The following is a 24,449-nucleotide window of genomic DNA, read 5'->3' on the forward strand; positions in this document are numbered from 1 at the left end:
TATGACTGTATGGGGAAATATTTGTTTAAAGTCTAATCTGTACAAATGTAGGAGTTCAATATATTCATTATTTTATCTTTATCTACATCTCTTCTATCTCCGTATATTTTCTCCTTTCCAGAACGGAAGGATCCCAGGCTCCAGCGAACACATTCACAACAGCTCAGCAAGGAGGCACCAGGCAGGCAGCTGCAGGCTGCTGCAGGAAGGGCGGAGGCCAGCGTCAGTCGGGGATAGACACATTGCTGAGCAAAGTGAAAGTAAAAGTTACTTTCCTCGGTCTCGTAGGTGCCATGGCCGCAAGCAGTCAGGTAAAAGATCTCCAAGAGGCTGTTATCTGTTCCATTTGCCTGGCTTCTTTTGACGATCCGGTGATTCTCAAGTGCGGGCACAATTTCTGCCGATCCTGCATCACTCAGTACTGCAAGGACTCCAAAACCTCCCCCCGGTATTCCTGCCCTCAGTGCAGAGAACCATTCCAGGAAGGGGAATTCCAGCCTAACCGGGAGCTGAGGAATGTAGTTGAAATAGCCAAAAAATTCCCAGAGCCGAGGGGGAAGAAAGCGTGTGAAAAACATGAGGAGCTTTTGAAACTCTTCTGTGAAGTGGATCAAACCCCCATCTGTGTGGTGTGCAGAGAGTCCCGCAGTCACAAAGACCACGCCGTGCTTCCTCTCGATGAAGCTGCTGTGGATTACCAGGTAATTTTTGCATTTGGGACACATCCCAGCCCAGACACGCTCGAACAATCAGAACAGCCATCTGACAAATACAAAACCAGCAACGTAATATAACTAGCTTCCTACAATGACAAGGTAGAAAAGCAGAAGGGATTTTATACAGGAAGAACGTTGAGAGACATGTTTTTAAGGCCTGCTCTGCATATAGTTTTTGTACTGATCTGTGTTGGGGAGGGCTGGGATTTTTTTTTTTTAAACAAAAGAGTTATGTCAGCAAACCCCCCGGTGTGCATACAAGTTGTACTGGTATAAAGGTGCCTGATGCCAGGAACGCTTGTTTCCCTTTCCATACAGGAATAAGCTACACCCGGTTATACAGGTGTAACTACACCCACGCTAGCAGGGCTGTATGGCTTTAATAGTACCAGGAGATGGAAAGCAGGGTATGATTTGTGTGCCCTAGAGCAAGGGCATCCCCTGTGCAGGGAAAAATCCACACTGGGGCAGGAAACTCCACAAGTTCCAGCTCACAGAGTTTCCTTTTAATTGTTGCAGGGTGGGGGGAGCAGGGTTTGCTTCTCAGACACAATGGACAACGGCTGGGGGGGGCCTGGCCCATTCCAGCAGATTTCTTGAAATCTGCGGAGGCAGGGGTAGGGTGACCATATTTTCAAAATGAAGATCCAGGGTCCTGTTATCTGGGGGGAAGGAGGTGGAGGATCAGGGAGGAGGACACGCCAGCTTTGGCAACTGGGAAAGAATTATGTCCATTCCTTACCATATTTTCCTACTCAACCAAGCAACACCCCCCTTTCTCCTTCTCGTCCCTCTCCATAATAAAAACCAAGGCACGTGAAATTCTTTTATAGCAGGGATTCTTGAAAATATAACTCATGTACATTAATCACGATGGTGTAACGATGTGGTTCTGGCGGGACCCAACTGAGAGTGCCAATTCAGGACAAATTGCTAAAACAGTGCAGTTACAGCCCAAGGCTGGGGTTTTTCCACCTCTAAGGCAAACCAAACCAGCCAGACAAAGAGGACTTTGGTCTCACCCCACTGGCTAACCACAAGTCACACAAGCAATTCCCTTAGACACTCCAGTTTGCCAGTATCACCACCAGGGCCACTCGTTATGGGGATGAATGGTTATGAAAACCAATACCCCAGTAAAAGAAAAAAGGTTCTCCTGATCCCAAAGGACCAAGCCCCAGACCCAGGTCAATATACAAATCAGATCTTACCCACAAATCACACTGTTGCCAATCCTTTAGAATCTAAAGGTTTATTCATAAAAGGAAAAAGATATAGGTGAGAGTTAGAATCGGTTAAATGGAATCAATTACATACAGTAATGGCAAAGTTCTTGGTTCAGGCTTGTAGCAGTGATGAAATAAACTGCAGGTTCAAATCAAGTCTCTGGAACATCCCCAGCTGGGATGGGTCATCAGTCCTTTGTTCAGAGCCTCAGTTTGTAGCGAAGTTCCTCCAGAGGTAAGAAGTAGGATTGAAGACAAGATGGAGATCAGGCATCAGCCTTTTATAGTCTTTTCCAGGTGTAAGAACACCTCTTTGTTCTCACTGTGGAAAATTACAGCAAAATGGAGTCTGGAGTCACATGGGCCAGTCCCTGCATACTTTACTGAGTTTCAAGGCGTATTTGCCTTCTCTCCATGGGGGTAAGGAAGAATTAAGGATGGTACCTGCCCACAGTTTCTGTGTGTCACTGGGTTAGATCTGTTTGGACGGTGTCCCAGTGACTCATCTCACTGACTCTCCCCTACATTCTCCGGCAATCCCAGTGCTTAGTGGGTGTCAGGAATTGGTTATGAGTAGGGGGAGGGGGGAAGATTATTTCTCAGGCCCACTTAGAAATGCCAAGGCCGGTGATATATCAAAATATGTCCTGCCTGAGAATGTGGTTCGGAGACTGCTCAGAAAATTCGCAGTGAGCATGAGCAGAGTGTGAACACACGTGCACTGAGGCAGTGAAGCCTCAGTCCAGCCCCGTCCTTAGCTCAGTTTCCCTGTCAGTGAGGCCTCGATTCACAGTATTTACGTAGGTGCCTAAACCCCAGTTTGAGGCTACACTGCAATTCACAACATTCCTGCTGAACCCTGGAGCTGCCTAAACTCCCTCGGCCTCTGTGTTTTCAGTAACTAGTTCCCTCAGCACCTGTGCTACTACTTCTGGCCATGCGCACTGCATCTCAATGCCGGTCTCCCACCTAAGCCCCAGGGAAGATCAGCCTTAGGCCACCTAACTCCTGTGTGGGGCTTAAGCTGGTAGGCGGCCTGAGGCCCCTCAGGTGAGTTCGCACAGAGAAAGTTCTCCCTCATCATTTTTAGCCCGGTGTTTAGAGCACTCACCTGGGACATGGGAGGCCACAGGTTCAAGTCCTTCTTCCACCTGATGAGGAGACGGGATTTGAACAGGGATCTGCCCCCTCTCTATGGGATATTCTGAGATAGGCTCCCTCCATCTCTCCTGCAGAAGCTGTTCCACTGGGGATGAATACTTAGAGAGTCATTTGCAGGAGAGAGAGAGAGAGAGAGACCGCAAGCTTGAGAAGGACTCTATAGTCATGTGGTTAGAGCACTCACCCATTTTATTATGCATTTAATATTCTTGAAAATATAAATAAAATGGGGAAAAGCCTCCAAAAGCAACTGAAACTAAACCAGTTTTTCTTTTGTTAGGAAAAAATTCAGATCCGTTTGGAGAGTTTGAAAAAAGAGAGAGACGAGATTCTGTCGTATAAATCGAGTGGGGAAAATACAAGCCAGAAACTACTGGTAGGTGCTGTTCTTACTCAGGGTATGTCTACACTACGAAATTAGTTCGAATTTATAGAAGCCGGTTTTATAGAAATCGGTTGTATACAGCCGATTGTGTGTGTCCCCACATAAAATGCTCTAAGTGCTCTAGTCGGCGGACCACGTCCACAGTACGAGGCTAGCGTCGACTTCCGGAGCATTGCACTATGGGTAGCTATCCCACAGCTATCCCACAGTTCCCGCAGTCTCCGCCGCCCATTGGAATTCTGGGTTGAGATCCCAATGCCCGGATGATGCAAAACAATGTCGCGGGAGGTTCTGGGTACATGTCGTCAGGCCCCTCCCCCTCCGTCACAGCAACGGCAGACAATAGATTCGCACCTTTTTACCTGGGTTACCTGTGCAGACAACATACCACGGCAAGCATGGAGCCCGCTCAGCTCAGCTCACCGTCACCATATGTCCTCTGGGTGCCGGCAGACGTGGGACTGCATTGCTACACAGCAGCAGCAGCTAACTGCCTTTTGGTGGTAGACGGTGCAGTAGACTGGTAGCCTTCATCGGCGATCTGGGTGCTGGCAGACGTGGGGCTGCATTGCACCAGCCCCTTGCCTTTTGGCAGTAGATGGTGTATTACGACTGGTAACCGTCCTATTACAAGTTGGATCATCGCACATTAGCAGAATCTTCCCTGAGCAGCAGATTGTGCAATAGGCCTGAAGACCATCGTCATACGCCGCCCCGTATTTGCTGCCAAGCACCCAGAAAGATGCCGAGGGCTATCAGTCACGCTGCACCATCGTCTTAAAAATAGATTTGCTCTGTATTCATTTGCTTCCCCCTCCCTCCGTCAAATCAACGGCCTGCTAAACCCAGGGTTTTCAGTTTAATCTTTGGGGGGACCATTCTGTGTGACAGTTGTTTGTGTTTCTCCCTGATGCACAGCCACCGTTCTTGATTTTAATTCCCTGTACCTGTACCTGTATGCCATGTCGTCACTCGGCCCTCCCTCCCTCCCGCCCTCCCTCCTTCTCCTGGTCCGTCAGATACTAGTTTCGCGCCTTTTTTCAGACCAGGCGCCATAGCTAGCACTGGGATCATGGAGCCCGCTCAGATCACCGCGGCAATTATGAGCACTATGAACACCACGCGCATTGTCCTAGAGTATATGCAGAGCCAGGACATGCCAAGGCGAAACCCGGACCAGCCGAGGAGGCGATTGCAGCGCGGCGAAGAGAGTGATGAGGAAATTGACATGGACATAGACCTCTCACAAGGCACAGGCCCCAGCAATGTGGAAATCATGGTGTCACTGGGGCAGGTTCATGCCGTGGAACGCCGATTCTGGGCCCGGGAAACAAGCACAGACTGGTGGGACCACATCGTGCTGCAGGTGTGGGACGATTCCCAGTGGCTGCGAAACTTTCGCATGCGTAAGGGCACTTTCATGGAACTTTGTGACTTGCTTTCCCCGGCCCTGAAACGCCAGGATACCAAGATGAGAGCAGCCCTCACAGTTGAGAAGCGAGTGGCGATAGCCCTGTGGAAGCTTGCAACGCCAGACAGCTACCGGTCAGTCGGGAATCAATTTAGAGTGGGCAAATCTACGGTGGGGGCTGCTGTGATCCAAGTTGCCAAGGCAATGAAAGACCTGGTGATATCAAGGGTAGTGACTCTGGGCAACGTGCAGGCAATAGTGGATGGTTTTGCTGAAATGGGATTCCCAAACTGTGGTGGGGCCATAGACGGAATCTATATCCCTATCTTGTCACCGGAGCACCAAGCCACCGACTACGTAAACCGCAAGGGGTACTTTTCAATGCTGCTGCAAGCCCTGGTGGATCACAAGGGACGTTTCACCAACATTAACGTGGGATGGCCGGGAAAGGTACATGATGCTCGCGTCTTCAGGAACTCTGGTCTGTTTCGAAAGCTGGAGGAAGGGACTTTCTTCCCGGACCAGAAAGTAACCGTTGGGGATGTTGAAATGCCTATCGTGATCCTTGGGGACCCAGCCTACCCTTAATGCCATGGCTCATGAAGCCGTACACAGGCAGCCTGGAGAGGAGTCAGGACCTGTTCAACTACAGGCTGAGCAAGTGCCGAATGGTGGTGGAATGTGCATTTGGACGTTTAAAAGCGTGCTGGCGCAGCTTACTGACTCGCTCAGACCTCAGCGAAAAGAATATCCCCATTGTTATTGCTGCTTGCTGTGCGCTCCACAATATCTGTGAGAGTAAGGGGGAGACATTTATGGCGGGGTGGGAGGTTGAGGCAACTCGCCTGGCCGCTGATTACGCGCAGCCAGACACCAGGGCAGTTAGAGGAGCACAGCAGGGCGCGGTGCGCATCAGAGAAGCTTTGAAAACAAGTTTTGTGACTGGCCAGGCTACGGTGTGAAACTTCTGTTTGTTTCTCCTTGATGAACCCTCCAAACACCCCCCCGACCCAGTTCACTCTACTTCCCTGTAAACCAACCACCCCACCCTCCCCTCCCCTCCCCTCCCCTCCCCTCCCCTCCCCTCCCCTCCCCAATTCGAGCACCGCTTGCAGAGGCAATAAAGTCATTGTTTTTTCACATTCATGCATTCTTTATTAATTCCTCACAGAAGTAGGGGGATAATTGCCAAGGTAGCCTGGGATGGGTGGGGGAGGAGGGATGGAAAAGGACACAGTGCATTTTAAAACTTTAACTCTTATTGAAGGCAAGCCTTCTGATGCTTTGGCGATCATCTGGGGTGGAGTGACTGGGTGGCCGGAGGCCCCCCACCGTGTTCTTGGGCGTCTGGGTGAGGAGGCTATGGAACTTGGGGAGGAGGGCTGTTGGTTAAACAGGGGCTGTAGCGGCGGTCTCTGCTCCTGCTGCCTTTCCTGCAGCTCAACCATACGCTCGAGCATATCAGTTTGATGCTCCAGCAGACGGAGCATTGACTCTTGCCGTCTGTCTGCAAGCTGACGCCACCTATCGTCCTCAGCCCGCCACTTGCTCTTTTCATCCCACCATTCAGCCCGCCACCTCTCCTCTCGTTCATACTGTGCTTTTCTCATGTCCGACATTCACTGCCTCCACGCATTCTGCTGTGCTCTATCAGCGTGGGAGGACATCTGGAGCTCCGTGAACATATCGTCCCGCGTCCTACGTTTTCTCTTTCTAATGTTCACTAGCCTCTGCGAAGGAGAAACATTTGCAGCTGGTGGAGGAGAAGGGAGAGGTGGTTAAAAAAGACACATTTTAGAGAACAATGGGTACACTCTTTCATTACAAGGTCGCATTTTTCCTCTGCCTGCCGGTTTGGTATGAGAGATCACTCACGCAGTGCCCCAGGCAACATATTTCGGCTTGCAGGCAGCCTTGGTAGGCCACAGTCTTTTGGCTTTTTTAACCTTCTTAACATGCGGGAAAGGTTTCAAACAGCAGCGCATTTCCCATATCAAGAATGAATTGGGTTGGCCATTGAAAATGGGTTTTCAATGTAAAAGGAGGGGCTGCGGTTTCCCGGTTAACATGCGGCACAAACCCAAGTAAACCACCCCCCCCACACACACACACGATTCTCTGGGATGATCACTTCACCCCTCCCCCCACCGCGTGGTTAACAGTGGGGAACATTTCTGTTCAGAAGAGCAGGAACGGGCACCTCTGAATGTCCCCTTAATAAAATCACCCCATTTCAACCAGGTGACGGTGAAACATATCACTCTCCTGAGGATAACAAAGAGAGATAAGGAATGGATATTGTCTGCATGCCAGCAAACACCTGGACCATACGCTGCCATGCTTTGTTATGCAATGATTCCAGACTACGTGCTACTGGCCTGGAGTACATGAAGGAGAGCTTTCTGGAGATGTCCCTGGAGGATTTCCGCTCCATCCCCATACACGTTAACAGACTTTTCCAGTAGATGTACTGGCCGCGATTGCCAGGGCAAATTAATCATTAATCATTAAACACGCTTGCTTTTAAACCATGTGTAATATTTACAAAGATACACTCACCAGAGGTCTCCTGTGTGCCCTCAGGGTCTTGGGTGAGTTCGGGGGTTACTGGTTCCAGGTCCAGGGTGACAAACATATCCTGGCTGTTGGGGAAACCGGTTTCTCCGCTTCCTTGCTGCTGTGAGCTACCTACAGTACCTCCATCCTCATCTTCCTCGTTCCCCGAACCGTCTTCCCTGTGTGTTTCTCCATTGACGGAGTCATAGCACACGGTTGGGGTAGTGGTGGCTGCACCCCCTAGAATGGCATGCAGCTCCGCGTAGAAGCGGCAAGTTTGCGGCTCTGCCCCGGACCTTCCGTTTGCTTCTCTGGCTTTGTGGTAGGCTTGCCTTAGCTCCTTAATTTTCACGCGGCACTGCTGTGTGTCCCTGTTATGGCCTCGGTCCTTCATGGCCTTGGAGACCTTTTCTAATACTTTGCCATTTCTTTTACTGCTACGGAGTTCAGCTAGCACTGATTCATCTCCCCATATGGCGAGCAGATCCCATACCTCCCGTTCGGTCCATGCTGGAGCTCTTTTGCGATCCTGGGACTCCATCACGGTTACCTGTGCTGATGAGCTCTGCGTGGTCACCTGTGCTCTCCATGCTGAGCAAACAGGAAATGAAATTCAAACGTTCGCGGGTCTTTTCCTGTCTACCTGGTCAGTGCATCTGAGTTGAGATTGCTGTCCAGAGCGGTCACAATGAAGCACTGTGGGATAGGCCAATAACGTCGAATTCCGTCCACACTACCCCAATTCCGACCCGCAAAGGCCGATTTTATCGCTAATCCCCTCGTCGAAGGTGGTGTAAAGAAACCGGTTTAAAGGACTCTTTAAGTCGAAAGAAAGGGCTTCGTCGTGTGGACGTGTCCAGGCTTAATTCAATTTAAAGCTGCTAAAGTCGACCTAAACCCGTAGTGTAGACCAGGCCTCAGAGACAAACGTGCACAGGGACATTATTGATACTCTGCTTAGTCTAACAGAAAAAGAATAGTGAGAAACATCTTCCCTTCCATGAAAGATTGTTACTTATTTATTCGCATTGGAAAGAAAAACTGTTCTGCTTTAATTGAGTATAAACACGAAAATGGAGCATTAAGGGAAGTTTTAATAATCCAAATATTTCCATTGATAATGTTAGTGTAATTTGTTTAGCTAACAGTAGTTTCTCCTTTAGTCTTTCAACTAGAGCTGGTCGAAATTCAACCACAAAAAAGTCCTGTAGGAAAATGGAATTTAGTAGAAAACAATTTTTTTCCATGGGAAAATGTCTTTTGCAAATAAATAAATAAATAAATAAGCAGTTTTTTTTACAGGAAATTTCAGAATGAACAAAAATGTTTATTTTCATTTCAAACTGAAGTTTCCATTTTGGTTTTTAAAAGCTGAAATTTTTTCAGAATTTCAAATGTTTTTATCCCTTTGTTTCCCCATTTCCTCCCTTTAGCCACTGATACAATAACATGAATAATTTCCAGTTTTTTTCTCCTAGATTTTCCTTTTTCCCAATTTTTCTAAAATGGGAGAACTTTTGAAGAGTTCCGGAGAGAATGGAATAAAAGGAACAAATGGGGTGGTGGTGGAAATGGACATTATTTTATTACATTTTAGGAAAAAGGGGAAACAGAAATGTGAATTTTTTTCAAGTTATTTCATGATATTTTTCAAACAAATTAAAAGTCCCATTTTGAACACTGAAAAATGGAAACAACTTTGAAATTTCAAATTTTTTTGCAAATTCCTCCTCCATTTTTTGGCTTTACTTTCAACAGACGTAACTGTTAGCATATAAGCCTGTTTGTTAACCTGAGATACAATTTTGGGTTTGACTTTAGATATTCTGACATCCTTACTAATGTGTGTGAAGGACAAAGACACTGTGTGTTGCTTCTGCCTGGCCAGATGGGTTTGTTAGTATGATGGGAACAGATAAGAACAGAGAAAGTGTTACAGGGTGACTTTTAAAAACTAACTTTATATTTGTGGATAATCTAAGCACTATACCCAGATGTACAGACACTCCCTTTTCCCAACCTATGTATTATATACATTTCTAACATTAGCTTCAATAAAATTTTTAAATATTAGCACACTGGAAGGCTGCCTGGCTCCTCTCTCAAGCCAAGGTCAAGCAACCAGTTAGGAGTGGCAAAGGGGAATTGGGCAGAGGCATAAGAACCACTAAAAACCAAAGAAATGCCTGGCCTTGGCCAGGACACAACCTTACTCCTCACCCCTCCCCTGGGGTACAGAAGAGGTGGGATGAAGACCTCAGACTCCCGACCCTCCAGAACAGAACATGACCACAAGTTGTAAGGGGTGTGACTAGGGGCGCGCACTGCAGGTATATTTGGACCTGCTGAGAAGGAGGAAATGGGGAACGGGGACACAGGCAAGGCTCTGTGGTGTCAGAGCTGGGAAGGGGGGTGTAATGATGCTCGTTCAGGTGGGACCCAACTGAGAGTGCCAATTCAGGACAAACTGCTTAAAGCAGGGCAGTTACAGCCCAAGGCTGGGGTTTTTCCACCTCTAAGGCAAACCAAACCAGCCAGCCAGGACTTTGGTTTTACCCCACTGGCTAACCACAAATCACACAAGCAATTCCCTTAGACACTCCGGTTTCCCAGTATCACCACCAGTGCTACTCATTATGGGGACAAATGGCTATGAAAACCAATACCCCAATAAAAGAAAAAAGGTTCTCTCGATCCCAAAGGACCAAGCCCCAAACCCAGGTCAATGTACAAATCAGATCTTGCCCACAAATCACGCTGTCGCCAATCCTTTAGAATCTAAAGGTTTATTCATAAAAGGAAAAAGATATAGGTGAGAGCTAGAACTGGTTAAATGTAATCAGTGACATACAGTAATGGCAGAGTTCTTGGTTCAGGTTTGTAGCGGTGATAGAATAAACTGCAGGTTCAAGTCAAGTCTCTGGAACATCCCCAGCTGGGATGGGTCCTCAGTCCTTTGTGTAGAGTTTGTAGCAAAGTCCCTGCAGAGGTAAGAAGCAGGACTTTGAAGACAAGATGGAGGAGCTGTAGCAGGTTTTTATAGTCTCTTGCCATGTGGTCTCTGCTTTCTTTGTCCCAAGGACAAGCTGTCCATCACATGGCCTGGAAAAACCTCAGAGTTCTGTCCATAGGCATGTCCCTGCATACTTTGCTGAGTCACAAGGCGTATCTGCCTTCTCTCAATGGGTCCATTGTATAGCTGATGGTCTGTGATGGGCCATCAAGCAGGGTAGGCATTGCTGACACCAAATTGTCTGGGGTGTCACCCAGAAGCACAGCACAAGTTTGAAATACAGACAGGATAGAGCCAATATTCATAACTTCAACTACAACAATGATACACACATACAGAGAGCATAATCATAACCAGCAAACCATAACCTTGTCTTAGCACCTTATTTGACCCCCTTTATACAAAATTTGGTGCCACTACAGGACTTTGGTTGCAACAATGATCTGTACCGTTACAGATTCTGTCAATAACGTCACAAGGGGACGCGGGGTAAACACTCTGTGGCATGAGAGCTGGGAAGGGGGTCACGGGGTAAAGGTTCTGCGTGTCAGAGCTGGGAGGGGGAGGTGGAGTAAAGGCTCTGCGGCGTTGGAGCTGGGAACGGGGTCACGGGGTAAAGGCTCTGCGGCATTGGAGCCGGGAAGGGGGGTGCCGGGTAAGGGCTCTGCGGCGTCAGAGCCGGGAAGGGGGACGCGGGGTAAGGGCTCTGCGGCGTCGGAGCCGGGAAGGGGGACGCGGGGTAAAGGCTCTGTGGTGAGGGTGATACAGGGTAAAGGCTCTGCTGGTGTATAGAGCTGGGAAGGGGGACATGGGGTAAAGGCTCTGCTGCTGTGTAGAGCTATGGATATCCTTGCTTGGAACTAACCCCAGCAAACATCGCATTGCCTGCGCTTCGGACTTCTGGTCTCCTGCTTTCTGTCTGCGTGACAAGAACCAGGGCAGGGTTAAGGGAAAAGCCTCGAACAATAACCACAACAGAAGAGTGCGGGCAGCCACTAGAGAAATCTGCTGCCCCAGAGAAGGCTGGTCACTTAACACCTCACCAAACCCTACTGAAGTCATTGGAAAGACTCCTATTGATTGTGGTGAGCTTTGGAACAGGCCCTAGTGATATCGCTGCTAGACGTTGCCATGAAGAAGATTTGGGTTCTAAATATGATGTAAGTTTCTTGCTCCTGGGGTATTAGGAGCTAGACTGCTCCAGAAATGGCATGAATTGGTGGGCTTCTGTCCAGTTCACATGCACACGTTTCTAAGTGCCCTGCAAATTCAGATTTGAACATGAATATACGTGTCTTGCCAGCCACCCAGTTTGTGCTCAGAAACCCTCTGTGGATAAAATTGGAGATTTATGATGTGACAAAATGTATATATCCTAACCTGTGCATTCAAAGCTCATCAGAGCAATTGTTGCTCTAATTTTAAATCCTGTTTTAGAAACATGGCCCTATTCACTAGGTGTATTTTGTGGAGAGCCTCTGTTCCCCAGTTCAAGTCTAGCGCTTCTGAATTTGGGTTCTGCTGTTTGCTCCCCAGAAGTAACCTTGCCTGTCCAGTCCTGGATCCCACACCTGCTGTACTTTTTGTTGTTTGAAGGATCTGGTTTTCTAGATGCCACTGATAACAGAATATCCCAATCATGCAAGATACATTCATGTTCTAAACACCCGTTAGGATTCTTGAAAATCCACTGGAAAATCATCTGTCTACTGAGCATAGAGTTTGTTCTCCATAAAATATCGGGAGTTAAATTCTACGGGGTTGCAATGACATGCTCCCATGTGCATACATAAGGCTTTACAAAATGTCCCATAACTCACTCCGTGTTCCTGTCCTTGACCTGTGCTTTCTCTGTTTGTCTCTTTTTCATTTCAGAAACAGCTGGAAACTGGGAGGCAGAAGATTGTGGCTGAATTTCAGCAACTGCGCCAGTTTCTGGAGGAACAAGAGCGACTCCTGCTGGCCCAGCTGGAAGAGCTGAATCAGGAAATTGAAAAGAGGAGGGCTGAGTATGCTGCCAAACTATCTGAGGAACTATCCTCTTTCAGTTCCCTGATCAGTGAGATGGAGCAGAAGTGCCAGCTGCCAGCGAGTGAATTCCTGCAGGTGAGATGGTGTTAGAAACTCCCTGGAACCTTTCTCAGGGCAAGAAAGTCTCCTAACCCTTCACTTTTGGAGTGTAGGAGTGAATGGTCAAACATAAAGTATTGCTAAAATATACATTATTTCTCCTGAAGGGGTTGATAAAATTCCCAGTAAAGTCAATGGAAATATACTTCTTGAGTACAATGGGCATTGGATCAAGCCCTAAATGGAAAAAAAAATTGCATTTGAATTCTAGTCGGAGAAGACTCCTCCAGAAATGGCAAACTCCAAATTCTGTTCTCCCTGTCTCATAATGCAAGAACAAAGGGACATTCAATAAAATTAGAAAGTGACAAATTCAAAACTGATCCACTGAACACATTTTCACACATCACGTAATTAGACTGTGGAACTCATTGCCACCAGATGTCGTTGAGACCCAGCATTTAGCAAAACTCAAAGTGATCAGCTATTGCTATGGATAACACAGAATCCAGAGTGATATTAAACCTCATTCATCACTAGACTGAGCCCTCCGATTCCATGTGCCGGGTGGTTGTTCAAAGAGCTAGTGTGCTTCCACGTAGAAACTTCCTGGGCCCAGATCCTGAAGTTACAGCACTTTTCCAAAGGAGCAAAGGCAACACATTCAAAGTTTTTGTTTGTGTTAATAAATAACAAATAATTTCACTTTGAACCTCAAGTTATGAAGACAAAGTGAGTCCCCTCCAGAGCAGGAGGGATCCTTAGTATGAGATTTGGGACTGAATTTCCTTTTATCTTTCTCCTCTAGGACATCAAAGGTACCTTGAGCAGGTACGTGGCTCCTTCTCACTCTCCCTTTCACTCCCCAATGCAGGGAAGGGATTTTGGACAGGAGACCTGGCTCCCCATGGTCCAGCAGTGCAGAGTGTGGGGCTGGTTCCCAATCTCCCTCTGTTAAATCTAATCTTGGGGCTGTTGTCATTCTGACTAGACTCCAGAATAGAGCAGCCTGAGAAAAGAGTGATTGACCTACAGATGGGGTATTGATTTGTAGTGTGGCTGGTGGAATGGAGACCTCAGGAGATTGGGGATGGAGGATGAGTCTCTCATTTCTAGGTCATAGACTCCAAACTCCACCTCAGTTGGTAGGGATGGAAAGTCAGGGCCATCTGATGACTATTCAATGAGCTGTTTGTTAATTGTTTCTTATTATGCAGTGAACTCTATCTGTGTGCTGGGCGTGGCAAGAGATCTGATGGAAGAGACATTCCCGGCTCTAAGGAGTTTATAATGGGCTATTATCAGTAGTACTATGGCAGTGCCTAGAGGCTCAAGGCAAAACCAGGGCCCAACATGCTGGGTGCTGCACAGACACACAGACAGAGACAGTCCCTGCCCCAGGGCGTTTACAGTCTAAATAGACACAACAGACACAGGGCAGAGGGAGGAAGGATTAAAATCAATTGAAGGGGACATTCAATAAAGACAAAGTGCTGCACTTTGGAAGGAAAAATCAAATGTACAACTACGAAATGGGGAATCACTGGCTAGGCAGCAGGACTGCAGAAAAACATCTGGGGGTTCCAGTGGATCACACATTGAAGGAGTCGGCAGTGTGATGCTCTTGTGAAAAAGGCAAATGTCATTGTGGGATGTTGTCCCAGGTTGCTGTATTCACCGCAGGTGGTGCCTCCTCCTGGCTGTTTGGGGGATTAGCTCTCTTCCAGGGCCAACCCCTCCCCTTGCCGTCTCTCCCCCGTTGTCTCTCTCTCACTCTGCAGCCTCATCTCTTGCTCCAGGAGATGCAGCTTCCTCTTCGTGACTCAGCCTCCAGCCAGGTCACTAAATGGTTTCCCCTTCTGGGGTATAGAGTCTCCCTGGTCCCACTGCCCAGGCAATGCTGCTCCATCAGTGGCTGGTAGGGGAACTCGACCCCGCCCACTGCTCCAGGGTCCAGCTCAGGGACCCTACCACATGCAGGCAAGGTCTGCTCACTCCCTGGGCTGCTTCCTACTCACCTCCCATAGGCTTTCTTCTCCACCCTTCTCTCTTCTAGGGGTTAGACGAGGTGACCCTGGCAGTCCCTTCTAACCCGATGATTCTAAGTACTCTCTTCCCCCAGGGCCAGGCTCCCAGCATGCTGTTCTTTCCCTGGGTTCCCTCTTTCCCGTTCAAATGCACAGAGGGGGGCTGCAGACTTCCTCACTGCAGCCAATTTCTGTTGCCAGCTTCCTGGCTTTATACTAGCCCAGCCCCCACCTGCTCAGCTGAGCTTCATCGTCCAATCAGAGGTTGCTTCTCTGGCCTAAACCACTCATGTGTGACCTGTCTCACTAATCTCCTCTTTCTCAGCTTCCTTCACTCATTCGGGGGCTGATGTGGGGTGAACACCCACCACAGATATATTAACAGGAGTGTCAATGTAAGACACAGGAGGACGTTGTTCCACCCTTCTTGCCACGGTGAGGCCTCAGCTGGAATCCTGTGTCCAGTTTTGGGCACCGCACTTTCAGAAAGATGTGGAAAAATTGGAGAGAGCTCAGAGAAGAGCAACAGAAATGATCCGAGGTTTGGAATGGATGAGCTGGGAGGAAAGGTTGAAATAAATGGGTGTGTTGAGCCTTCTCTTCTCTAGACTAAGGGAGACCCTGCGAACAATCTTCAGCTATGTCTGAGGCTGTTCTACAGAGAGCGGTGATCAGTTGTTCTTCACGTCCCCTGAGGGCAGAACAAGGAGTAATCGGTTTAATCTGCCACAAGGGAGATTTACATCAGTGTGACGGGTTCCCGGGGCGCAGCCTGGACTGTGGGACTGCTGAGCCCTCCAAATCCGCAACCTGGGCTGCCTCTCGACTGTGATGCTGATGTCAAGCTCCAAGCCTGACAGGCCCTGCGCTGACACAGACCCCTACGGGCAGGGACCCGCCCAGCTGTGTTACATGAATCCTCTCCCAACCATTGATGAACCAGCAATAGAAGGCGTCAGCCAGTTCCCCGGGCCCTTCTCCACCTTCTCCAGACAGGGCCGGCTTTAGGAAGTGCGGGGCCCGATTCGAACAGTTTCGACGGGGGCCCGACAGGGATGACTTAAAAAAAAAAAAAAACGTTAAAAAAAACACGTGGAGCTTGTACTCACCAGCCCGCGCTCCTAGTCTTTGGCGGTGGGTCCTTCACTCACTCCAGGTCTTTGGCGGCACTGAAGGACCCGCCGCCAAAGTGCCACCAAAGACCCGGAGCAAGTGAAGGACCCGCTGCCAAAGACCTGGAGCACCGCCGGGTGAGTAAAAATTAAAAAGGTGCCTCTAGCTAGGGAAGGGATTCTCTGCCACTTGCCCCCCACTCTGGGCGACCCTGCCACTGGGCGCGGGGCCCTCTTAAGCGCAGGGCCCGATTCGGGGGAATTGGTGGAATTGGCCTAAAGCCGGCCCTGCCCCCAGATCCAGCCCTGCCCCCCAGAACTGCACCGACTCACACTGCTCAAGGTTCCCTCGGGCAGTGCAAGTTCATTCAGTAGTTTGCCGTCCCTCCGTTTGGAGTGGAGACACACTGGCCTTTGTAAGCTGAGAACCCCTGTGCTAGTGGACTGACCATTGTATGTATCCAAAGAGCTAGATAAGAACGTAAATTATTTTTGAAATGGGTTAGTGGGTCTCACGCCAGGTCCTGGTACGATGGGTATCTACATCACCACAAGGATTGTCACTAATTGTCTCCCTTAAATGGTGTACAGGATATAAGTCAGGGGATCCTGCTTACCCACACTCACAATACAAGACCGAGGGGACGTTCAGTGCAACTGAAAGGCAACTAGTGTAACACTGAGAAAAGGAAAGACTGTTTTTTCATTACACAATACATTATTAACCTGTGGAACTCATTGCCCCATGATATTACTGAGTTTCATAAATGCATAAAGTTGAATGCCAAAAACAACTGTAAGATCATCACATTTGACCTCCTGTATATCACAGCACAGGCTCCGACTTTCTCATTTCCCTGTGGGTGTTAGACCCCTGCTCGGCCCCGGGCCCTGCCCCCACTTATCCCCTTCCCCCAAGGCCCCGCCTCTTCCTGCCCTACCCCGCCTCTTCCCACCCTTGCTCTTCCCCTCCCCCCAGCACCTCCTGCCTGCTGCTGAACAGCTGATCCCCGGTGGGTGGGAGGCAGAGGGAGGAGCTGATCGTCAGAGCCAGCTAGCGGGTGGGAGGCACTGTGGGGGAGGGGAGAAAGCTGATCTATGGGGCTGCTGGTGGGTGCTGAGCACCCACTATTTTTTTTCTGGAGTTGGTGCCTCTGTATCACAGGTCCCTAAATTTCACCCAGTTATTCCTGTATTCAGCCCAATCACTTGAATTTGACTAAATCCTAACGTGTGTTGACTAAAGCACCTTCCAGAAAGCCAGTCAGTCTAGATTTGAAGACATCAACAGACAGTAACTCCTCACGCTCCCTAGAAGTGGGGGGGGCAGCGGTGCCCAAACCATGGCCCCAGCCCTGGTCTGCTTCTTCCCCCGAGACCCCGCCCCCTGATCGCTCCTCTCCACCCCCTCCCTCCATCACTTGCCTTTAAGACAGGTACAAAGGCAGAGAGCAGAGCTCTCCCACTTTTAAAAATGATGGGGCCACGGCCCCCGTGTTCTGGTGCCCCGTCAAGAGATGGAGAATCCACCACTTCCCTTGTCAGTTTCTTCCAATGGTTAATCCACCCGCACTGTTAACAATGTCTGTCTGATTTCCCATTGGAATTTCTCTGGCTTCAGCTTCCAGCAGTTGGTCCTTGTTATGCCTTTGTCTGCTAAACTGAGGAGCCCTTTTGTGACAATGCGGTTCTGGCGGAACCCAACTGAGAGTGCCAACTCAGGACAAATTGCTAAAATAGGGCAGTTACAGCCCAAGGCTGGGGTTTTTCCACCTCTAAGGCAAACCAAACCAGCCAGACTAAGACTTCGGTCTCACCCCACTGGCTAACCGCAAGTCTCACCAGCAATCTCCTTAGACACTCCAGTTACCCAGTATTACCACCAGTGCCACACGTTATGGGGACAAATGGTTATAAAAACCAATACCCCAGTAAAAGAAAACGGTTCTCCCGATCCCAAAGGACCAAGCCCCAGACCCAGGTCAATGTACAAGTCAGACCTTACCCACAAATCACGCTACTGCCAATCCTTTAGAATCTAAAATCTAAAGGTTTATTCATAAAAGGAAAAAGATAGAGATGAGAGTTAGAATTGGTTAAATGGAATCAATTACATACAGTAATGGCAAAGTTCTTGGTTCAGGCTTGCAGCAGCGATGGAATAAACTGCAGGTTCAAATCAAGTCTCTGGAATACATCCCCTGCTGGGATGGGTCCTCAGTCCTTTGTTCAGAGCTTCAGTTTGTAGCAAAGTCCCTCCAGAGGTAAGAAGCAGGATTGAAGACCAGATGGAGATCAGGCATCAGCCTTATATAGTCTTTTCCAGGTGTAAAATCACCTCTTTGTTCTTACTGTGGAAAATTACAGCAAAAATGGAGTCTGGAGTCACGTGGGCCAGTCCCTGCATACTTTGCTGAGGTACAAGGCGTATCTGCCTTCTCTCAATGGGTCCATTGTATAGCTGATGGTCCTTAATGGGCCATCAAGCAGGCTAGGCAGAGCTAAACTCAGCTTGTCTGGGATGTCACCCAGAAGCATAGCATAAGTTTGCCATACAGACAGTACAGAGCCAATATTCATAACTTCGACTACAAAACTGCTACATACATATAGACAGTATAATCATAACCAGTAAACCATAACCTTGTCCTAGACACCCCATTTGACCCCCTTTATACAAGATTTGGGGGCCACTACAGGACCTTGGTTGCAACAATGATCTATATGGTCCCAGTTTATGTCAATAACGTCACACCTTTAGTACCAAGTCTGTTCTCCCCGTGACGGTATTTATACCCCACACTCAAGTGCCAGGGTTCTCTCAGTGCGAGGCGTTTTTACCAGCCCTCAAATCTGTTTTGTGGGTCTTCTCTGCACCGTCTCCAGTATTTCAACGTCCATTTTAAAATGGGGACACCAGAACTGGAGGCAGTTTTCCAATATCGGTCTCACCAAAATGAAGGGGAAGCTTGTAGTGTCCAAGCTGGGATTGGACCAATTCTTGGGGCAACAGAGACTTTAATCCGCCAGGGTCTGCTGAGCTACAACCATTCACTAGAGTAAAACACATTTTAGTAAAACACAAATATGACCGAACTCCACAACGAGTAACACTGGGTTGTTCTTCAGATGCGAGAGGGAGAAGTTTCAGAACCCAGTGGCCTTTTCTTCTGAACTGAAATGGAGAATCTGGGAATCTTCTCAAAGAAATGCACCTCTGGAGACCATAATGAAGAAATTCACAGGTAATAAAGGTTTCAGAGTAGCAGCCGTGTTAGTCTGTAGCCGCAAAAAGAACAGGAGTACTTGTGGCACCTTAGAGACTAACACATTTATTAGAGCATAAGCTTTCGTGGACTACAGCCCACTTCTTCGGATGCATACAGAATGGAATAAATATTGAGGAGATATATATACACACATATAGAGAGCATGAACAGGTGGGAGTTGTCTTACCAACTCTGAGAGGCCAATTAAGTAAGAGAAAAAAAACTTTTGAAGTGATAATCAAGCTAGCCCAGTACAGACAGTTTGATAAGAAGTGTGAGAATACTTACAAGGGGAGATAGAGTCAATGTTTGTAATGGCTCAGCCATTCCCAGTCCTTATTCAATCCTGAGTTGATTGTGTCTAGTTTGCATATCAATTCCAGCTCAGCAGTCTCTCCTTGGAGTCTGTTTTTGAAGTTTTTCTGTTGTAATATAGCCACCCGCAGGTCTGTCACTGAATGACCAGACAGGTTAAAGTGTTCTCCCACTGGTTTTGAGTATTATGATTCCTGATGTCAGATTTGTGTCCATTAATTCTTTTGCGGAGAGACTGTCTGGTTTGGCCAATGTACATGGCAGAGGGGCATTGCTGGCACATGATGGCATATATCACATTGGTAGATGTGCAGGTGAACGAGCCCCTGATGGTATGGCTGATGTGATTAGGTCCTATGATGTAAAGTTGATTGAATGCTAATCAGTGAAAAAGTGTCTGTGTATGGGTCTGTCTGTGAATTATGTGTTGGTTTCAAAGGGTTTCTCTACACAGCAATTAAACACCTGTGGCTGGCCCGTGTCCCCTGACTCCAGCTCACGAGGTTCGGGCTCGGGCTGGAGCCTGGGCTCTGCGACCCCCTCCCATCACAGGGTCCTAGAGCCCAGGCCTCAGCCCAAGCCTGAGCATCTACACCGCAATGAAACAGCCCCAGTGCCCGAGCCCTGCGAGTCCAAGTCGAGTGTCATGGGCCAGCCACAGGTGTGTAATTGCTGGGAAAACATCTGTGGGTCTGTCGTGTAACCTTAGGTCATGTCCTTAGTTTTTAATGTTTGTGGTTAGTTTTTAGTGATGTGTGTAACGATTTGTATTGGTCTGAATTGCACTTAACCTCCTTAACTAGAACTGCATAAAGTTTGTTTTCTTTTCATTTTGCTTTTGTGTTAGAACATTAACAATGTGAATATATCCCTAACCATGACAACCTGACATTTCATCTTTTTCACCCTTTTCTTCCTCTAGACTCTCTGTCATCTAAACCTCAGTGGGACAAAGGTAAATTTCTGGGATCAAAGGGGGAGTGAAAACTTCCTTATGAATTATGGTGGCTCATTGGCAGCACCATAGTTCAGGTTTTGTTTCAAGTTTGCATTTGACAGGAGCTGAGCAACATATTACTGGTGGCTGCCCAGATCTTTCCTAAAAACAGAAAAGTCGATTCTTTCCTCTCTTAGGCTTTGTAACTAGTGGTTGGGGTAACCAGATGGGCTGGGGTGCAAGAGAGGAGGTGAGCAGTGGATCTCCGTAGATCTAAGAATTTAAAAATGAGCCTTTTGGAAAATCAGAGAGGAACATCTCACCTCATTCTCATAACTCTTTATGCCCATACATCACATCCTCTGGCCATATTATTATTATTAGCAAATGCACAAGTGGTGCAATGAAGAATGGGAAAATTCAACATAGAAAAATAGACATTTCTGTTTTATCCCTACTTTATAAGTCAAAAGAAAAAAATGTTCAAAATGTCAGAAGGGGTTAGGTAGACATCACCTATTAGCAGACATGCCAACTCTCACAAATTGAGTGAGAGAGATGCGATTTCTGAGTAAAATTAAGCCTCACTCATGATCTCACGATAGAACTCTCAGCTGTGGCTGAAAAAAAATCCCGACATTTGAGAGTTTTAAAAATGAGGCTTCATTTTACTCTGAAATCCTGTCAGCTGCCCTGGGCGCGGCTGGGACTCCCGCTGTCACCACCCCCGTGCGGCTGCTCCCTTGCCTTGGGAGGGTGAAGAACCCCAGGAGGAGCAGAGGTGATGCTGGGAGGGTTTTATTATGGCCTGAGGGCTGCAGGGGGCCTGAAGTGAGCGGGGGGCTGATGGGCTGTGGGGGCTGTACTGATGGTGGGTTCTGAGCAGATAGGGTGAGTGCTGGCAGGGTGAACTGAGGGCGGTGGGGTAGGGGTGCTGAACTGATGGGGAGGTGATGATGGGGGCTGGGGGACTGAATTGCGGGGGGTTGGATGGGGACAGAACTGATGGGGGCTGGGGGACAGGATTAATTGCTGGGCAGGAGATGGGCAGATGTGGCGGTGAGAGCTCCTGCAGCAGGAGCCAAAATCCCCTTCCCCAGGATATGTGGGCGAGTGGGCAACACTGATTGTCACATGCGCACACCCTGGGGAGGGGCCAGGGGAGTTCAAACATCCAGAGACTGACCTAGAAACCACAATAGAATCCTTTAAACATGTCATGATTGTTGGGCCAATCTCATGAGATTTGATCCCTTGAAGTCGGCAATACTGTATTAGCCATTGCATGGCCTTGGGGCCAGCAGTGTGGGGTTTGGAAAGTCCCCGATAGCCCAGCACAAGCCGAGCAGCCGTTCAGTAAGTGTGCGGTGTCCTCACCCCCCCGCAGCTACACACAGTCCTGGGGGCCAGGGGGGTCTCTGTAAAAGCAGGTTTTCTAGTGCTCAGCTGGCTGATCGTTGGGGGGGGGCTCTGCCAGGAGACGGGCTGTGCAGAGTCGCATCATGGGACAGGGGGACGTTGGATTCCCTGTAATCTGCTGGGAGCCTCCTATGATGCCAGGATCTCTAATCACATCTGTGGGGAGAGGTGGGTGCAGGTGGGGAAAGATTCCAGGGCCTGATTGTCAGGCCCTTTTGTGCTGCTCTGTCAGAGCAAAGGGGCCTTAATGTGCCTGGAAACAGTCCCCAGAAAATAGCCTCTGTGCCAGGGAGGCCCCCCCCATCCGTGTGAAGTTGGCACAGGGGCTCCACAGCAACTCTGCTCCCAGCCATTATTGTAGCAGTGGGTTGGCCCCCATGCTGGGGGTCAGGGCTGTCCCTAGGGGGGTGTGGGGTCCAGGGTGGAAGTGACGGATTTGTCTCTTCTGGGAGCGACAGCGACAGCCAATCGCACTGGCCCGTGGAGCCCCCAAAGCGCAGGGCCCAGAGCGGTTGCCCTGATTCACCCTCCCCAAGGGACGGCTCTGCTGGGGGCATAGACAGGAGGCATCGCACTGCTCTCTGCTTTTCAGCGCTGAGGCCCCTGTAAAGAGGGGCCAGGGAGACTAAAGGAAGGACAAAAGTGCCTTAAACCCACCTCCCTCTAACCCCCCTTGTCTTTCCCCCAAGCACAAGGATGGAATCACTGAGACTCAGACTCTGGGTCTGGGGGCCTGGCTCAGCGGAGCTGATCCTTTCACTCTGTCCCTGAACTGGCTCTGTCGGGGTGTGAATCCCCCCCGCCCATGGCTGAGATCTCAGCGCTGCTCCCCAGGCACAGCTGGGTAAATCCTGGAGGCAGGAGGTTGCCTGGTTCACTCCCCAGCTGGGGCAGGTTCTGTCACTGACACGATCAGACCCTGTCCCAGGGCTGAGCTCTGCCCCTCACGCTCTGATTCTCTCTCTGCAGCGAACGTGACCCTGGATCCAGACACGGCCCATCCCCGACTCACCGTGTCTGCGGATCGGAGAAGTGTGAGATGGGGACTCAGACCACAGGATCTGCCCAACAACCCTGAGAGATTTGACACTATGTGCTGTGTGCTGGGCTGTGAAGGATTCACCTCAGGCCGACATTACTGGGAGCTGGAGGTGGAGAAGGAGAAGTGGGGACTCTGTGATGTGGGGGTGGCCAGAGCGTCTGTGAGCAGGAAGGGACAGATCAGCTTTACCCCTGAGCAGGGGATCTGGGCTGTGCGGTGCTGGAACGATCAGTACCGGGCTCTCACATCCCCTGAGCAGAGCATCCCCTTCCCCCCGAGCCGGGCACCCCGCAGGATCCGGGTGTATCTGGACTATGAACGGGGGCAGGTGATGTTTTTCGATGCTGGTACCGGGGACATGATTGTCACTTTCCCGCCGGCCTCTTTCGCCGGGGAGAGACTCCGCCCGTACTTCCGGGTCGGTGTTACTGTGCGGCTCCTCTAGCCCCCACCCCACTGATCTCTAGGACCTGGAGGACTCAGCCAGCCCAGCCAGACAGGGCTGAGGGGGGTGATGCTCTACCCGTAGCTCTATGGCTGTGGAGGTCTGTGTGAGGCTCTAGGCTGGTCTCTGTGCTCCTGGGAGGCCAACTCTGTGTGCAGTGAGTGGAGGGGGTCCCACCAAGGACGGAGGGAGCCCCTTGTGGGAGGGACCCAGCTGAGGGCCAGGGAGAGACCCCTTAACTGGGGGGGGGCAGGGGGAGGCCTGGCTGAAGGGGCTGGGGGGAGGGGAGAGCAGGGGGGAGGCCTGGCCGAAGGGGCCGGGGGGGAGCGGAGAGCAGGGGGGAGGCCTGGCCGAAGGGGCTGGGGGGAGGGGAGAGCAGGGGTAGGCCTGGCTGAAGGGGCTGGGGGGAGGGGAGAGCAGGGGGGAGGCCTGGCTGAAGGGGCTGGGGGGGAGCGGAGAGCAGGGGGGAGGCCTGGCTGAAGGGCTGGGGGGAGGGGAGCAGGGGGGAGGCCTGGCTGAAGGGGCTGGGGGGAGGAGGGAGCAGGGGGGAGGCCTGGCTGAAGGGGTTGGGGGGAGCAGGGGGGAGACCTGGCTGAAGAGACAGAGGTGGGGGGGACAGACCAGAGGGCAAACCAGGCGTCAGGGGGGGGAGAGGTTCCCAGGAGATCAGGGGCAGGTATCGCAGGGGAAGCAGAGCTGAGCAGGGAGGACCCAGCTGCACAGACAACGTCCTGCCCCTTGGCTTGGGGGACACAGAGGCTGGGGACCCGTCGGGCCCCCCGGGGTTCCACCAATCAGAGCCCAGGACTGGAGTCCTCTGCTCCCCTTCGGCGGCTATTCTAGCAGCGTGAGCAGGACACTGGGTGGCGGATTGGGACTGACGAGCTCCTAAGCGCCCTGTGGGCCAGCGCTTGAGTCTTGTTGACTGTTGAGAGTCGCCCACGTCCACCTTCATTGAATTGGCTCGTTAGCACTGACCCCCCCCTCGGTAACGCAACTCCCATCTGGTCATGTGCTGTGTGTTTATACCTCCCTACTGTATTTTCCAGTCCATGCATCCGATGAAGTGGGTTCTCGCCCACGAAAGCTTAAGCCCAAATAAATGTGTTAGTCTCTAAGGTGCCACAAGGACTCCTCGTTGTTTTTGCTGATACACACACAGGAGGGAGTTGTGGTGTGGGAGGGGGTACGTGGGGTGGGGGTGCAGGCGCTGCGAGTGGGTTGTGGGGTGAGAGGGGGGTATATGGGGAGAGGGTTGGGGTGCAGGCTCTGGGAGGGGGTCGGGGAGGGAAGGTGTGTGTGGGGGTGCAGGCTCTGGGAGGGAGTTGGGGGGTGGGAGGGTGTA

General features: G+C 50.0%; 1 protein-coding gene across 1 annotated transcript; it reads left to right on the top strand.

Moving 5' to 3' along the window:
• Nucleotides 1-132: 132 nt before the first annotated feature.
• On the top strand, nt 133-23,331 carry LOC101934982 (tripartite motif-containing protein 10-like). Its single transcript, XM_065564119.1, has 7 exons — nt 133-701; nt 3,384-3,479; nt 12,344-12,574; nt 13,347-13,369; nt 18,807-18,922; nt 20,184-20,216; nt 22,587-23,331. The coding sequence occupies exons 1-7, from the start codon at nt 294-296 to the stop codon at nt 23,102-23,104; spliced, it is 1,425 nt and encodes a 474-aa protein (XP_065420191.1). The 5' UTR covers nt 133-293; the 3' UTR covers nt 23,105-23,331.
• Nucleotides 23,332-24,449: the final 1,118 nt, after the last annotated feature.

Source organism: Chrysemys picta, chromosome 12 (assembly GCF_011386835.1).
Source record: "Chrysemys picta bellii isolate R12L10 chromosome 12, ASM1138683v2, whole genome shotgun sequence".
Taxonomy (NCBI): domain Eukaryota; kingdom Metazoa; phylum Chordata; order Testudines; family Emydidae; genus Chrysemys; species Chrysemys picta.

What these genes read in the sequence shown, in the direction of transcription:
- LOC101934982 (XM_065564119.1), top strand. Translation starts at nt 294, where the DNA reads ATGGCCGCAAGCAGTCAGGTAAAAGATCTCCAAGAGGCTGTTATCTGT. An exon ending in ATACAAGCCAGAAACTACTG is followed by an intron (nt 3,480 to 12,343) that starts GTAGGTGCTGTT and finishes TTTTCATTTCAG; the next exon opens with AAACAGCTGGAAACTGGGAG. An exon ending in ATCAAAGGTACCTTGAGCAG is followed by an intron (nt 13,370 to 18,806) that starts GTACGTGGCTCC and finishes GTTGTTCTTCAG; the next exon opens with ATGCGAGAGGGAGAAGTTTC.